A 17,261-nucleotide genomic window follows, 5' to 3' on the forward strand; every position below is an offset into this window, starting at 1 on the left:
TAAAATTTTAGTCTCCTTTAAAAATGAACAGATGGCGCGCGCTGTCTGAGAGCGCAGGGGATCAAAGGGTTTCAAGTGGTTTCGAGGTGTGTTATCGTATATGTACGGTCCCTAGCATATTTCTCATAGTATGTGAGAGTGGGTTGTTCGCTATGTGTGCCGTCGTGTGTTATTGCGTACCCGCTTAAGTGACAACTTGCGTGCTGCATGCAATGCAGACGCATGCAACAGTGGGCCACGACGCGTGACTGAACGGCGCCACACATGGTTGTGCATCCGTGTGCCGACGACCGCGACGGCTGCACAAACCGTTCCGTGCCATTTGTCTGGCGGACTCAACATATCATTCACGACTGACTCCCGCGTATCTCGCCTGATGATCGGCGTTTAAGGTGCGTTTATAGTTTTTTTCTTTCTTCTATTCCTTTTCTCTCTTCTATAGTGTCCAGTGGTAAGTTTCTTTTTTCCCCGTCTAAATGATGTTTCACGTGGATTCTTTCTCGTCCGACACCACCAACCGAGAGAGTACTAGTAAAACACGCGTGTACCCGGAGTGAGCTTCAAAAAGGGAAGCCTAACAGGGTTAATCCGCTTGCGGCGCTGTAATCGGCAATTCGCAATGTGTCGTTATTTTAAGAGCTGCGCGCGGCTCCACCAAAGTAGTTCAGAGGTAGAATGCTCGCTTCCCACTCGAAAGGCCCCGGTTCAAATGGCAGCTGTAGATGTTGAGCTTCTTGTTACTAGTGCAACCTGCTGCAATTGTATTGTTTTTATTACTTTCTTGAAATTATCTTCAGTTGTTACGTATTATTAAAAAGGGTAACTTGAAATGCGAAGTAAAAAAAAAGGGGGGGGGGGCACCCTGAGGTTCGCCTTTGAGAATTAAACCCGATGGCGATGTTCAGTTCCTAGAGCGTACTTCAAACACTTCGTGTATGAAATTTTTTCGAACTTGTTATGCACCCACTACGGGCCTCTACGTGGCCGTTTATTGCCGGAATTATGAAACTTCCGAAAAACAATTCATTTTCTAGCTTTAAATAGCATCATTTAAACGAGTCCGCAATTAAATTATCTAAAATTGACCTTCAATGCATAATTTTATGTAGCTACCTCGCAGACATATGCCGCAGAAGCGAGGACCTTGCTATGAAAAACACACGTGAGAACTATGCAACATGTCATGTGCGACGTTTTTTTTTCTTTATTACCGGTTTTGCACTAGGTACACACATCAATATAAGTCACTGTAAACAGTAACATACACAACAGCGGCGATGACAAAACAGTCGCGGAACTATTAGTGATTACAGTGCTAAAATTCCTTCAGGTTCACCAGGTGTTCAACCCTGAAGAGCCATTCCGGAACCAAATCTTGTTGTTTGAGTATATGAATGTACTGAGCAATGCTTTCGCGGAAAAGCATGCGGGCGCCGGACGCCTGTCAGGGTCACAGTAGTAACCGGCCATTCTTGCCCGCCATAGACAATGGAGGCCAAGCAGCATTATAAGATCAAAAGGCAGTCCCTCCTCTTTTTCTATTGTTAAAAACCCGATACCCAGCGAATGTAAGGAAAGTTCCTGTTTTAGAGTTCTCTGTAAAACATCCCAGAAGTAAACCCCTTCCCAACAATGCAGAAAAACGTGATCTATTGTCTCCGGCTTTCGGCAGATCAAACAGTCCGAACCCCATGGCATATGAACTCCCCTATATTATCAAAAAAGTCTTAACCGGTAGTATTCCGGAGTGTCCTTTAAAGAAAAAGCTTTTTGCACTAGGATGAATTTGCATTTTCTTATCACGCTTAAGAACATCATTGCGTTCTCCTCCGCTAATAATTAACCTATACATAGGAACTGGGAAAATCATGTCGCGTATGTCTTTATGCAATTTCTTTCACCCGGCCGAAAAAAGGTATTCATTGGAAAACCGAACTGACAAGAACCGGACACTGTCCGCAACTTCCTTAAATAAACCTCGCGTAGCTCCTGGCATGCTTGCGGTGCTAAACACAAAGTTAGGCAGAACACGACAAAGGCGCAACTGGCATACCGTTCTTAAGAAGGGGTGTTAAACATCTCGAAAGAAACGATTAACTTGTTGTCGCACGAACAGATGCGACAGGCTTAGTCCCCCTGTTTTACTCTTCGGTACAGATTTGTCCTACTACATTTTCCCCAAGTAGACCCTCATATAAACACAGCAAATATCCTATGCAGCTTTTGCACACGCACCCGTGAGCAACACAAAACCTGCATCACATACCATAATTTGCTCATTAAAAATATGTTGCATACAGTGGCTCTGGCAAACATTGAGAGACAGTTGCCATTACACTGCGCTATCCTTTCGCTCGTTTCTTTTATTTGCTCAGTCCAGTAATCATTATTGTCTTTGTAGTGCTGGAAAGGCACGCCTAGATATTTTACTGGAGTATTAAACCAGTGAACGTTAGCATAGGTATCTGGGGTAGATGTCCAGTCTCCGTGCCACAACCCCAGACACTTTCCCGAATTAAACCGACTTCCTGTAATTTCTCCAAAATTTTTAACAACGGCAACTGTCTTTTGTACACTTTCTTTGGTGGTGCAACACACTGCTACATCATCAGCGTATGCCAAAACCTTCACCTCGGCGTCAAGCAGTCTAAAACCACGGATGGTCTCGTTTTCTATTATGCCCAAGCATAAGCTCTCTATGTACAATGCAAACAAGAGTGGACTTGCCGGACAGCCCTGGCGTACAGAACGTTCCAGCCTAATGGGAGACCCCGGGATCTTGTTAATAATTAGTCGTGTAGTAGAGTTCTTATACGCCAAAATTATGCCCTCTGTAATCACCGATCCGACATTGACATGTTCAAGTATGGAGAATAACACATCTTGCGGGACGCAGTCGAAAGCCTTTTCTAAATCAAGCTGGGGGATTGCAACATGAGAATTAAAAGCATCGCAACTCTCAAGGACACATCGCATTGTGTGTGTGTTCATCAATATTGAGCGCCCCTTGATGCCACACGTTTGGTGCTCCCCAACTATTCCGGTAATTGCGGACTGCAATCTACCTGCCAATACTTTCATGAGTACTTTGTAGTCAGTGTTGGTTAGCGAAATGGGCCTATATGACGAAACTAGTTTTAATTTTGCTTCGTCATCCATGTCATGCGCGACGTCTTGAGTGCGTACCCACGAAATAAGCAATATTAGATTAGATGGAACTTGCGTCAGCCAGGTCAGAAAGAACGAAGAATTGAGCGCTCATGCACGCGCTTCACGCTCTCCGCCAGCAGCGACAAAACTACTAGTTCTAGCATGAAATACATTACACAAGATAGCGCTAGATTTTTCATGCTCAAAGCTGCGTTCCCAGTGAGTACTTGAAAGCCGCAATTAAAGGCGGAACGCATCCCGTGACTTGCTTACTCTCAGTTTTTTGGTGTGCCTCTTGTATTTGATGACTGGCTTTAAAAAATGATGAAGTCATTATGATAATCCCAACTTCTGGCACCCGATGGGTGTACGTTTGTACCACACATCATTACGGCAATATTTAATGTTGTATTGGGAAGCATGTATACATGACTCGTGTTTGGTGAAGCACGAAAGTTTCTTTCACTGTATTTACAAGCTGAGAAAGTTATTTTCACTGTATTCACAAGTAGAGAAGAAGAAAAGTAGAGATGTGGCTGTGTGGTAGATCACCCGCTTGCCACGTAATCGACCTTAGTTCGATCCCCACATAGACCGGGAATTTTCCCTCATTCTTTTATTTGCATCTTTTTTGATTTTGCTTTATTCTTTTAGCATTTGTATGATACTCCAAACTACTTGTTGTAGCGTTATGTACCAACAAAAGCTAATTGTAAAAACAAAAATAAACAATATAGCTATAACTTAGACGTGTGGTGGTTTGGGCTAGTTAGTATGACATGATGAGAGTTATAGCGCGAGAACAGAACTTCTTGTGCCCTTTGTGGTCGTTCTGTTCTCGCGCAATAATTATCATCATAGCTATAACTAGTTACGTCAAAAAGAAATGAAAACATCTGGAGCTGCGATTCAAACGTGAGCTCTTCAAGTTGGAAGCGAGCGTTCTACCTCTGAGCAATCATGGTCTAGCCGCATACAGCTCTTGAAATGACCACAGATTGCAGATCGCAGCGCCATAAGTGACTTGAACCTGCTTGGGCTTCACTTTCAGTACGCTGGTAATGCGGCCGTGCTGAGCACTCCCTTATTCTGATACACTCTAACCGAACACAGAGACGAACGTCCTTAACCATTACATCTATCTATCTATCTATCTATCTATCTATCTATCTATCTATCTATCTATCTATCTATCTATCTATCTATCTATCTATCTATCTATCTATCTATCTATCTATCTATCTATCTATCTCTATCTATCTATCTATCTATCTATCTATCTATCTATCTATCTATCTATCTATCTATCTATCTATCTATCTATCTATCTATCTATCTATCTATCTCTATCTATCTATCTATCTATCTATCTATCTATCTATCTATCTATCTATCTATCTATCTATCTATCTATCTATCTATCTATCCATCCATCCATCCATCCATCCATCCATCCATCCATCCATCCATCCATCCATCCATCCATCCATCCATCCATCCATCTATCTATCTATCTATCTATCTATCTATCTATCTATCTATCTATCTATCTATCTATCTATCTATCTATCTATCTATCTATCTATCTATCTATCTATCTATCTATCTATCTATTTATTTGTCTGTCTGTCTGTCTGTCTGTCTGTCTGTCTGTCTGTCTGTCTGTCTGTCTGTCTGTCCGGCTCGTCTGGGTGCTCTCATGGTCGTCTCTGTAACTTTGTATATACCCAAATTATAATAAGAGAGCACAAACGAATGACGAAATCAATTAACAGGTCTTGCAAGGATTCTCTTGATATGTTTGATGCATGCGTCCTGAAAATCCTTCCTTATACCGCGTGAGCAACCTACCGCCTACCACAGGCTATACATGCAATGTATATGTGCACTACAGTACGATTCACCGTCTGTAACAACCAGTCATCGTCAAGACCAGGCTTTCTAAATGTTCACACGATGAAGTTAATGATGCAGTGGGAAAAATTTGATAGGCGCAAAAAAGTCAAACCACAGTTCCAACCGGAATTGGACATTAGACATGTACTATCAGCGTCAAATAAAACCCGAACAGCAGTTAGCCTTCGCGATAATATAGTGCGCGCCGTTCACATATCACCATGGCGAGACACGCATACATGTGCACGCAGAGCAGCCGAACATGATGCGCGCACCCGTCAATAATATTAACTTCAAGGTGCGCAAATACGATCGCAAGGGCTTGTCGCTTTTCTAGGGGTTGTCGCTGTTCATTTGACGCTGATAGTACTACTATCCAGCAAGTGTGCCCAACGCCGCTCGACCACAGAGAAATGCGCCAGCGACCGCTACTGATGATACGCACGTGAACGCTCCGTAACGTGTGCATCTGCTCGGTAAAGCTGGCACATATGCACTAACGCAGGGGTCGAGAACCTGCGGGTCGCATGCAGCCAAGGACGCAGTTTTATGCGGCTCCCAACAATATATGAGAATGTCCCCATGCCCCCTTTTCTCTTCACTTCTTATCTGAAGGCGGACATGGCAGTTTTCATTTCGAAAGCGGTTTTCGCTTGCAATTTCTTCGTAAAGTGCAACCTTGAGACATGCATGCCGCAAATGAACATGGTCTGCATTTGAATTTCATATATCATTGGCAATTCGCTGCAGCTTTCTTCATAGTTGCACTGGTCGCTCCTCCCCCCCCCCCCCCGCCTCCCGCTCTTTACTGATCCGCCGTCGTGCCTTCGCGGAGTCGACTCCATGCGAATTTGGCCGAACGCCTGAAAAGTTGCGGACTTCATGTTGTAATGTAACTACCGATCTTACAACGAAACACGAGTTGCCCTAAGGTGGCAGTGGAGCTAAAGTGCCTGGTAACAGCGAAGCGTGGTTTCTTGCACGGCGAAGCTTGGTGTCATTCGAACGCGATCAAGCGAGGGGGAAGGGAAGCTGCGATAACACTTCACCCCCTCTAGTGGAGAATGAAGCTTGAGCACATCTAGGCCTGCAACTGCACAATTCACGCAGCCACCAATTCACCTTGTTACGCTAGGATTCGCCCACAAAAAAAACAACAAAAAAGAGGCAGGGAAATTACTTGGTTATTCGTTTGTATGAACTTGATTCTATGTAGGCGTGTGATCCGTCGGATTTTCACTTCTGTGCTCGTGTTATGAGTGACTCTTGTTAAGCAGGTGGCAGCCGTCATTGTTTCTCTTTTTTTTTCAGCTTTGCAACATGGCCGTCCTTTCTACCACAGCAGCCTTGGTGGCTATAGGAGGTACGGTGATTTTTTTGCCTGCAAAATACTACTACTACTACTACTACTACTGCTTCTACTACTACTACTACTACTACTACTACTACTACTACTACTACTACTACTACTACTACTAATAATAATAATAATAATAATAATAATAATTGCTAGGGCCTAACGTCCCCAAACCACGATATTATTGTTAGAGACACAGCAGTGAAGGACTCTGAAAATGTCGACCATCTCGGGTTCTTTGACGACCACCTAAATATAAGCTAGCGGGCCTCAAACACTTTGGCCTCTATTGAAAGTGCAGCCGCCGCGTCCGTAATTCGATCCCACCAGTCAACACTAGACCACCGGGGCGGGTCATGCGGAACATCGGCTTGATACTGCCTCATTTTAGGTATTGTAAAATTGTACTAACAAGGAAGAATCAAACAGCTATATCGACACCAACGTTAGCTAGTCGCTTTGGGTGATTGTGGTAAAACTTAATTTCGCAGTGAAGGAGTTCAGGCTAGAGAACGTCATTGTTATGCCCGAATCTCACAGTAATGAGAGATTACAATTCTCTTTTGCCTATTGTGCTCAATAATTACGTTTTACAGTCTCTAGGCCTAATGTACACACTAATTAGTTTAAACAGGTTTATTTGTGCGAATGTTTATGTTTTGTGAACTTTGTGTTGAGCGGAAACATATTTTTCAGGAGCGAAGCTTCCCATGGCGACAACTAGCCGGTTGTCGAGCGGTGTCGGTCCATCCTCTGTCGCCAGCATATTCAGAGTGAATGTTTTAGTGAAGCCCACTTGGACATCAAGTGGCTTTGATCTGTTAGTCTAAAGGTTACGTTTGATGATTGATATGTGGGGTTTAACGTACCAAAACCACCTTATGATTATGCGAGACGCCGTAGTGGAGGACTCCGGATATTTCGACCACTTGGGGTTTGTTAACGTGCACCCAAATATGAGCACACGGGCCTACAGCATTTTTGCCTCCAGAGAAAATGCATCCGACGCAGCCAGGATTCGATCCTGTCACCTGAGGGTCGGAAGCCGAGTACCTTGGCCACTTGGCTACCGCGGCGGGGCTAAGGGCTACGTTAATGAAAAATTAAAGGATAGCTGTTCCCGATAAAATAACACACAGGAACAAATATCTGCGTCTTTAGCTACAATGAGATTTGCCCAGAATTCGTGGCTTATTAAAGAAAACTATCTGACCCTAAAAACTTGCCGTGTTAAAATCGTTGGGCGTGCGAGAAAAACGCTGCTTTTCAATTGCCGAACGCCAACAGCTCTTCACGCCTTTAGATAGATGGTTGCCGCAACCGCCATCTTACGGCGGCTGCGACTTCACTCCTGGGCAATGATTTCTACAGCAGCAATTTTTTAGGGGCGAAGCTCCTTCCCATGGCCTCAAATATGGCGGGTGCGCGACGGGTTTCTCTCCGGCCATCCCAATCGCACGGAGAGAGCGTTTCCAGAGGTGGGCATGGTCCGCTCTTTTTTTCACACGGCGGCGCTGTTTCGTATGGTAGAAAAGGCTGCCGCGCTGTTGGCGAAGCTTGCATGTGGCGAGAAAAAAAAAAATGATTTTGCGCTTTTGTATAACTTCACACTCATTTGGGAATGTCGCGCCAAAGTGTACAAGAGTCAACGTCAATGCTTGGGCTTATATATTCTAAAATGGACTCTTTTCTGTAGATTTGCGCCGGCCATACACTGTAAGCAAAAACTATCCGAGTTTGGGGTTTTTCCGGCTCAGGACCTCTGAAAACTCTCTCGGGTTTAAAATTACTACATCGCGTAGGAGTAAAAGATGGTACATGACATAGTTTTACCACCACCTCTCAGGCAAGTAGTAAAAGGATGTCAAAATCCAGTTTTACCACTTAGGGAGTTTTCTATCACGTGATTTTTAACCTGCGTTTCAGAGTTTATTACCACGTGACTGCAAGGTGCAGCTGCTTCGGCGGCTTTTGCCCCATACCCCCCTTGTGACGCTCTCAGTGAATACTGAAGGTACGCGAAGCCCACAGATGTTTTTTTTTTTTTGCATCGCCGTGTCTCTGGACTGACCTCGAGTCAGTGCACTTTTACTGGAACTGGGGGCAGCATAAGCACAACAAGCGAGAACAGCATTCTTTGAACGAAAAAAAAAGACGGGGGGGGGGGGGGGTGGCTCTCAAAAGAGAAAAAAAAGAAAGAAAACCTGCCGTGGAAAGCTGTCCTGCATATTTTCGCAAAATGTTGCTTTTGCTCGGCGGTGGCCTTGGAGACAGATAGTGCAAGAAGCTCGGTATCTGTGTGTCTGGTCGGGCTGATGGATCTCACGTGTTTCCTACATCACCGAGCGACCGTGCTCTTCCGAGCGCCTCCGAACCTGCACGTCGCGGATATCTCACTTCCGAGCCGAATCTTGAAGATCTGCCAGTGGTAACAAAATCAATCTGGTGTCATCGTCCGTGCTTGCCTGCTGGAGAAGCAATAAGCAAAATGCTTCACTCTGTCGTCGTCACCGAGCCAGTACCAGTGACCAGTGGGAGTGTGTTGCCGGGGCAGGTGAAAGAAGCATCGCATATATTTTGTTCCACAGTAGGCGATGTCTGCATGAGTAAAGTGCTGCCCGAATTGCCCACCTCATGCACCAACTGTTCTCAAACATGTAGCGCGAAGCCGATACGAGGCAGACGGAAACAACAAGAGGCTGCCCGTGAGCACGAAGAAAACCCGGATGGTGGTCTTTCGTTGGAAGTGTGCATACACCGCCCCGTCCCCGTAAGATAGCGGTGACGTGTTCATTTGTGTCTGAAATGACGACGAAATTCGCACAGGATATATGTTCTGTGATCGCCAGCTGTGTTTCATCGGATAGCCGTGCTCTTCGAAAAGGCCTAGTACGCCGTCGGTAAGAAGCTTGTGTGCAGGCGTGCACCGCTCCTCTACGCCCGTTGTGATGAATACTTTTATTTTATTTATTTATTTATTTAAGTACCCTAAGGGCCCAAATGGGCATTACATAGGTGGGGAAAGGGTTGAAAGCCGACACAACGTACAATATTGTAAAAAGAAAGAATCAACGCAACAAAAGTGACATTACAATATCATAAAGGTAGCAAAAGTACACAATTGCAAAGTACAGCGTGAAACATATAAAAAAGTGTAAAAGTGACAGAAAATCTGGTATTTGGAAGGCAGGAACACAAATTTACAGCCTAGAAAAGATGAGCATGATGAAGACAAGTTACAGGGTATTTTGAATAGCTAGAAAAGCAAGGAGTGCGGTTTGAAAAGAAGAGGTGTCTGTTTGGTCCACTAGGCTACTAGGTAAAGAATTCCATTCATTGATTGCCAGAACAAGGGGTGAGTTCTGAACAAGGGGTGAGTTCTGAATACGTGCTGCTACTGCGTTTGTGCACCGTCGCTCAATGAAAATCATTGAGCTACCATGGTTTGTGCGTACTTAGGTATATTTTATGGACTTGTGCATCAGCAGTGCTAACACGCGTGGGGCCATGAGCCTGGTGTGCCAAGTAATTATTGGATACTCAAAAAGGTGAGATCGGGTAGATTTACTATAAAAGCTCGGTGTGACATTTAGTGCCCTGCAGCCCACCTTGAGTTTACGCTTGCACCTTCAAGCGTTGTTGTTAATCGATGCAAAAAAAGAGCTCTCCTACCGGTACTACATTGCCGGTCAAAAAGTCGTGCCTATATATATACCGGATTGTCGAAATGTAGTCGAGCAACGCGTGCAGTCTGTGCTAGTGGTGTATTATTCTGCATTTGTTGTGTGTGCGTGTTTGTCTGTATGTGAATGTATGTGTCACCAATTCTGCCGTTCAATAAATTCAATCAATTCTGCTATTCAATAAATTTGTCGACTCTGGGCGAATGCACCCGTCATTTTTATTTTTTTACCACCCGAAATAACTCCCAGTAATCACCTCGAAAACCTTGTGAAGGTAGTAAAAGTTTACTCTCTCTATACTCGCTGAAAACCTCACTGAGGTAAATAATTACTACTCTCGCTACGTTCAAAAACTCAGTTAGCACGAGAGTAAATTTTAACCTCGGTAGTAGGTGGTAAAAAAACCCAGAAAAGGTAGTGCGCTAGAGGACAAATGGTTTAACCAGTTTTTGAGGTTATTTCAGGTCATTTTTGTTTAGTGTGTATTAGAGCACTTATAATTGCGATGACTCTGCAAGAGATCTGCATGTGCTGGAAACTTATTGCACTTCGAAATAGTAGGTTGTATAGTATGAAGGGCACTGGAAAAGAAAAAAATTGCCCGCAGCTTCCCTCGGGGGAACACTGAGGAGGATGCGGAGCATATAATTGGTTAACGGGGTGTTAAAGTGCGACTTACTTGGGTCGATGGCTAAATTGGTTAACGTGGTTGTGAAATGGGGTGTTAAATTGCGACTTACTTGGGTCGCTGGCTAAATTGGTTAACGTGGTTGTAGGAGGGGTGTTAAATGAGTGAACACGTACGACACGTATGCGAAAGGGCGGTGTTTATTTATTGGGACGAACTTTGAGCACGATGGCTTTTAGATGCCACTTTGGCCGGCGCTGGTCGAAGGGACGTCGATCATTGCGACCTCGGACGTCGACGCGCCGTACAAACCAACCGACGAGCGGCAACTGAGGGAGCGAGCACCGACCTTGAGTATATATACAGCGCGACGGCGCATGCACTGTCAGCTGTCGAATGTTCGAGAAGGGGGAGAAGCGCAACGGCGCATGCGCGCGCGTCAGCTGCCGATGTTCTCGAAGCGCGACGGCGCATGCGCGCGCGTCAGCTGCCGATGTTCTCGAAGCGTGACGGCGCATGCGCGCTACATTATACAGCTAGCGAATGTTCGTGAAGAGAAGAAGCGCACGCGGTGTGTAGAGGAGGAAGGGTGCACAGATGGTGGAGGAGTGAAGCGCGCGCGGTGTGTAGAGGAGGAAGGGATGCACAGATGGTGGAAGAAGGAGGAGGAAGCTTGCGGACGGCGCCGCACTACAAGCCTCGAGTATTAGATGCTCCGCATCTAAAAAAATGACAGCCCGCTCAACAAGTGAAGTCAGAAGTGCGCCGCGTTCTGCGCTCATGCTTTACACTCGATGAAAAGGGTTGTTTTTTTCTTTGCTTTCATAAAACTAGCGCTGCTTTTTGTTGTAATGCCGTTTCAAGAATTTTCTCATCGAGCCGCAAAAGCAGGATACAGGGAGGAGGGTGCAAATGGTCGCCACTGCGTCTCGACTGAACGTAACCTGCTTTGCGACGACCACGGGCTGGTTGCAGGCATTTTTTGGTCACTTATATTCACCTATTCGCTCTGTGCATTTTACGATGTTCAATGAATGCGTTGGGCGATGTTAGAATCAATATCGAAATGTTTGCTTGTTCAACAAGTACGCAACACGCGTTCAGTTTGATGTACCTCATATGAAGCACTGCGGTATTGCATAGCAGTGACAATTTGTACTTTAACTGCACTTCGGTTGACCTCCTCACAAATATCGGCACACGATATATTAGCAAAATTATGAGTGAGGATAACAGAGAATGTGGCTCAATGACGATAATTAGCTAAGACACGCTGCCGGGCTAGTTGGTTGGGGTTCATCATTTATAATTGTATAGCGCACCACGACAATGACACGAAAAGAGAGACGCGCACACACACAGCGGTAACTTGCAACTATTGTTTTATTTTCGATCTTACATGCTATATTTACAGTAACAGTGGACCGATAAAACCTGGAACATATCATGTTAAGATACAGCACGCCTCATGCACGCGTAATCATCGATCGCGTCAATCAGAACCCGCCAACGTCAAAGTAAAGATTCCAGATACTTCTTTAGCTGACAAAGCTATCGAAGCCACGCTCACATATTTATTGTGTTGTGTACCAGTGTTTCAAAACACCCGTATTATCTTTAGGGCCCGTGACAGAACCACACATGAAATCATTGAAGCCTTTGAAATTGACAAAATGAAAAATAAATGTGTAAGTGTGGCTTCGATAGCTTTGTCAGCTAAAGAAAAGAAGTATCTGGAATCTTCACTTTGACATTGGCGAGTTCAGATTGACGCGGTCGATAATGACGCTTGCATAAGGCGTTCATGTAGATATAGCATGTGTGATCGCAAATAAAACAATAGTTGCAAGTTAGCGCTGTGTGTGTGTGCGTCCCTCTTTGTGGGTCCTTGTCGTGGCGTGCTATACCCTTATAAATGATGGATGATTATTAGTCCAGTTTGCCTCCATACAATTGTCCAGAGGAATGAACTAATATTAGAATGCCTCTATATTTCTCATATCCAGGTATTTAGCACAGTAACAAAACGGACGGTAATGAAAAAAAGGTATAATTGCCACAGATAAACTCATACCTCTTTTCAATTACCTAGAAGAAAAATTTAGCAGTTGTCAAGCTGTTCTTCGCAAATTTGACCAAAATAAATGAAGTAACAGAAAAAATACACTCCTTCAGTTCGGCCAGAAGGTCCTGATGGTGTATCTTGCTCGTAGGGCGAACGAAAAAACCATGCGAACGCTAGAATTCTATGCGTTCTGCTGTATGCCTTGCTCTCAGCTGCCACTGGAACCCCCACTCAATGCGCCCTCTCGTGGTTGCCGGGCGTGCGAGGTGATACTCGTTGGTTCTGCTGCGAAGCGCAGCGATAGGGAACACTGAAGAGAAACACGCCGTGCTCCCGCCATCTCGGAGGCCATGTTTTTACACCCCTAGTACGTGAAGTGTTCACTAGTTGGCGCTCGCATCGTTAAGATGTTTCGATAAACAGACTGACGAATGGATGGACACACATGTAGACTTTTCGCTCCACTCATCCTTCAATTCGTGAGTGTATGCTGTTTTTTTTTTGGATTGAAGGACTGCCAGTGTCGGTGCTCTTCTCTGCACCTTTGTATATTTTATAAGAGAAGAGTAACGATATCGGCCGTGTTTCTTGACATGTTTATTGAAATGCTCCAGTTGAAATGCTAGAAACTTTTGCGGCTAGCCTTAAAACATATAACGTTCCGATTAGTTCGTTTACTCGTACTGCATTCACCACTCGGGGATTTCAGCAGCATGGTACTTGAAGCTAGTGAATAACAAACAAGAGGTATATGAGCATATAATATATGCAGGTTACATAATGTGTTGCCATTAAAAGAAGCATGCAAAACGTAGCTTTGAGGTACTTTTATTGCTGCTATCCCTGTTTCGCGAGCGTATCCGCCCTTCGCGATAAAGCAAGGATAAAGACACTCGCTAATCGTAGAATAGTCTCTCCGCTAAAATTCATTTTTAATCTATATCATGGTCACTTCAAATTACCACCGGAAAATTATATAATCGACCCGTCTATGTGCTTTGATCGCACTAATCATAATAAGACAATTAGGAAACCAATCAGCCACTTCAACATACACCAATATTCATTATTGCCTCATGTTGTTTCATTGTGGAACAAGCAACCAAAAAAAGTGGTTAATGCTGACAACTGAATCGTTCGCCGCAGTCTCGCCAATGAACTTTCTTTTGATTTTTAGTGTTTTTATGCCTTAATTAGGTTCCTTGTATATCGATGCTGAGATATTTTGTTTTTCTGTGCCTTCATTATATCATTGTAATAGATTATTTACGTGTCTCATTGCTGTTGAGAAATATTTCCAAAGAAAAAAAATAAATAGTATAGACCTAGAACTTGGGCAACGCTACAATCAAGCGTTACATAGCTTTAGTAACACTTGTGTAAAGAAACAAGTTGAAGTCGTTTAGCAGAGTAAAAAAAAAATACGCTGTCGACGAGTCAGCAGTGTAGCGATTGGCGGTAGCGACAGTTGTTGCGGAGGAATGCACTGTGGCAGCTGCGGGCGCTGCAACAAGCGCACGGCAGGCGCACGTGCGAGAGAGAGCAACGTCAGAGCGCACCGCGAAAAAAGTGTGACGTCAGTGCGCAGCTGTGGCTTGACCTACGCAGCACCACTCCAATACTTGCGGCGAGGGGAGCGCGTTCCAGCGCGTTGGTATGAACGCATGGAGGGGCAGCGTTACATAGGCTAGTCAAAGAGCTGCTTCGCATTTAAAAACATCTAGTCCATCAACCTTTTCTTTTTAGGTTTTTTATAATAAAAATATGTTTTGCGATATCTTATCGAAGGCTTGCGCGAACTTCATAAAAATGGCACCCGTTTGTTTGCTGTGGTTGATAGATTTCGCAGCACTGCTACCACATTGACGTTTCACGAACATTAGTGTCTATTTGAGAAGTAGTTCCGAGACCTCGCGCGACTCTGAGGTAGAATACTTCACTGTCGCGCAGAATGCTGGGGTTCGATTCGTGCTTGCACCCTGACGTTTATTATTTGTATTTGTCGGGTCAACGCTGCCTATGTCTGTCTTTTATTAACGTTCACATGTTAATATTACCCATGTCTGTTCATTCCGTTCCTGAATAGATATAAAGTGTCAGAAATCTGTGGCCCATAACTGACCGCGTGTATGTGGCACACGTCTTGCGGAAAGAGTATGACGATGTACGTGACGGGATTGTACGATTATTCATGCAATGATCAACGAGTCATATTCTGCGGGCCAGCTTGCCCTCCCGTACTAATTTTCGTTTACCCCAGGTTAAGGGTGTGATTACAAGAGCACCCAGGTTTAGGTAGGTAGATAGATATATAGATAGATAGATAGAGATAGATAGATAAATAGATAGATAGATAGACAGACAGACAGACAGACAGACACAGACAGACAGACAGACAGACAGACAGACAGATAGATAGATAGATAGATAGATAGATAGATAGATAGATAGATAGATAGATAGATAGATAGATAGATAGATAGATAGATGCTCAAAGTGCCAGCAGTACGCAAAGAACTGCTTCTCATTTAAAATAGGGGAAGCAACCGTTGCCCCAAAAATAGCTAATGACGTTTGTGGAGCTGGAACTTCTTTCCCTCGTAAGAAATGGAAACCGGGCACTTATAGGGAAGAAAAAAAAGCATTTTAGAGTTAGCTGCATTTCGACGCTCTTTTCTGACAACGTTAGTGGAGCAAAAACACTCTTCCCTACTAGGACAGTTTTCGGCTCGGCACCTATAGTGAGAGAAATCTCTCTCAAAATGCTACCATCTTCGCTTCTCTACGGGTGTCTAGTTAAAGAATCTGGAACACCCTTCCTTACATACTTCATCCTTCTCTAGTTTGTCGGGAGTGTGCACACTGCCGTGGTGTGTCGTAGGTCTTTGCGAACGTGGGTACCCAAGCCATTTCTCTGGCCTCAAACCTTTACGGTTGCGTGTCTTAGTAATTTGGGAGTTTAGCTTATATTGACTTGTCGCTAGTAATGACGTTTCAGTTGATTGAGAAAGATTGTTTCTGCCTTTTTCTCATCTTTTGTGTGCTGTCCCATTTTGCACGGAACCATTGCCGACTGGCCCAACTTACGACGCGTCCGCATCGAATCCTGTATCGCAGTGGGAGCCGTGCTCGGGCTGCTAACACCTTGCTTCCTGCTGTGCTGCATCCACTGTCTAGGATTTGGCTCCGACGGAGTTGTGGCTGGTTCCCTGGCTGCCTGCGTACAGTCCTCCATAGGTGACGTCTCTGAAGGCAGCTTGTTCGCCTGCTGCCAAAGCTGGGGAGCTGCGGGGTGCCACTGCGCAGTTTACATCACTCTGGCTGCTCTCGGTGCAGTGGCCGGGTATTACACCGCCAGTGCTGTCGCCGCGGCTCTGTGACATTCACATGCACGCATGACTTCTTGTGTCAGAAAAAATGTGGCCCATGATGGGATGCATGGGTGGATATGATGAACGCCCGCTTTGCATTTGCATAATAAATACACTATGATCTTTCAGGTAATATGTTGGAACACTTCACAATTTTGCGGAAACATGATTGAGCCCGATGTAGCAAAGTGAAATAAAAAGAGTGTGGTATGCCACAGAGTCATACAAAGTGTGGGAGGGTTACACACTGAAATTTAACCTAGTGGTTCGGCGCTGTGGTGTTCTGCGGCTATGTGACACAACGGTAATTTTGTTCATTCTTTACATAGCTGAGCTGCAGCTTTGGAAATGGTGCACTGAGAAGATCCACGCTTGGTGGTTCTCGCTCACGCATGTAGCAATGGGTGACGGCTGTTTATAGTGAGTGACGTTTGATAAAGCGGGCAGTGGCAAAACAAAACAAAAAAAGTTAATCCATGCGTCATTGAAATCGGTAAAACGGCAATTAAACGCGTTTGTACAGCAATAGCTTAATGTTCACTGTGCATTTTTAAATGAGAGCCAGGACACTGCGTGCTTATGTTTGCCGCCTTTGACACCGTTTTATTCGAAAGCACCTCTGCTAAAGCCTGGTAGAACATCGACATCGCGATGACTAATGTCAATGACCAATTTTAAACCTTTGTCTTGTAGTTATCGTAAACCTGAACTCAGCGTATGGTGCATCTTGCGCAGAGAAGACGTCAACAAGAGAACAATAAACACAAGTACTCGATATGCGCTCACGGAAAGCGTCGTCATTTTTTGGGGTGCTATCACCGCCTAAAAAGATAGTTCGCACCTCATGACGCATGTGCGTCTCCCGCATTAGTCACAGTAAAGTTCAGCAGTCACTGATCGGGTGGTGGCGCTGTACTCACGCGGGTAGGGTTAGCGCAGTCGGAAGAGCTTAGGCCGGAACCGAACCTGGGCAGTGTTGCGACAGGGGTTTGCAGGCACCGGACGCCCGGGATGAAGTTGTCGAGGCAGGAGGAAGAGAGACTTGAAAAAGAAGTGGACTAGTGGTTTTTTTATTTGCACTCACGGGATTTCAGTAACACGAAGAATAGTC

At 44.7% G+C, this 17,261-nt stretch overlaps 1 protein-coding gene across 1 annotated transcript; it reads left to right on the top strand.

Moving 5' to 3' along the window:
- Positions 1–253: 253 nt before the first annotated feature.
- On the top strand, positions 254–16,283 carry LOC142765252 (uncharacterized). Its single transcript, XM_075865950.1, has 3 exons — positions 254–392; positions 6,358–6,409; positions 15,897–16,283. The coding sequence occupies exons 2-3, from the start codon at positions 6,367–6,369 to the stop codon at positions 16,157–16,159; spliced, it is 306 nt and encodes a 101-aa protein (XP_075722065.1). The 5' UTR covers positions 254–392; positions 6,358–6,366; the 3' UTR covers positions 16,160–16,283.
- The last annotated feature ends 978 nt before the right edge of the window (positions 16,284–17,261 follow it).

This window comes from Rhipicephalus microplus, chromosome 6 (assembly GCF_043290135.1).
Source record: "Rhipicephalus microplus isolate Deutch F79 chromosome 6, USDA_Rmic, whole genome shotgun sequence".
NCBI lineage: Eukaryota > Metazoa > Arthropoda > Arachnida > Ixodida > Ixodidae > Rhipicephalus > Rhipicephalus microplus.

Bases quoted from the DNA above. Each gene is read 5' to 3' on its own strand.
- LOC142765252 (XM_075865950.1), top strand. From the start codon at position 6,367: ATGGCCGTCCTTTCTACCACAGCAGCCTTGGTGGCTATAGGAG. The intron at 6,410-15,896 runs GTACGGTGATTT...CCTGTATCGCAG, and splicing joins AGCCTTGGTGGCTATAGGAG to TGGGAGCCGTGCTCGGGCTG.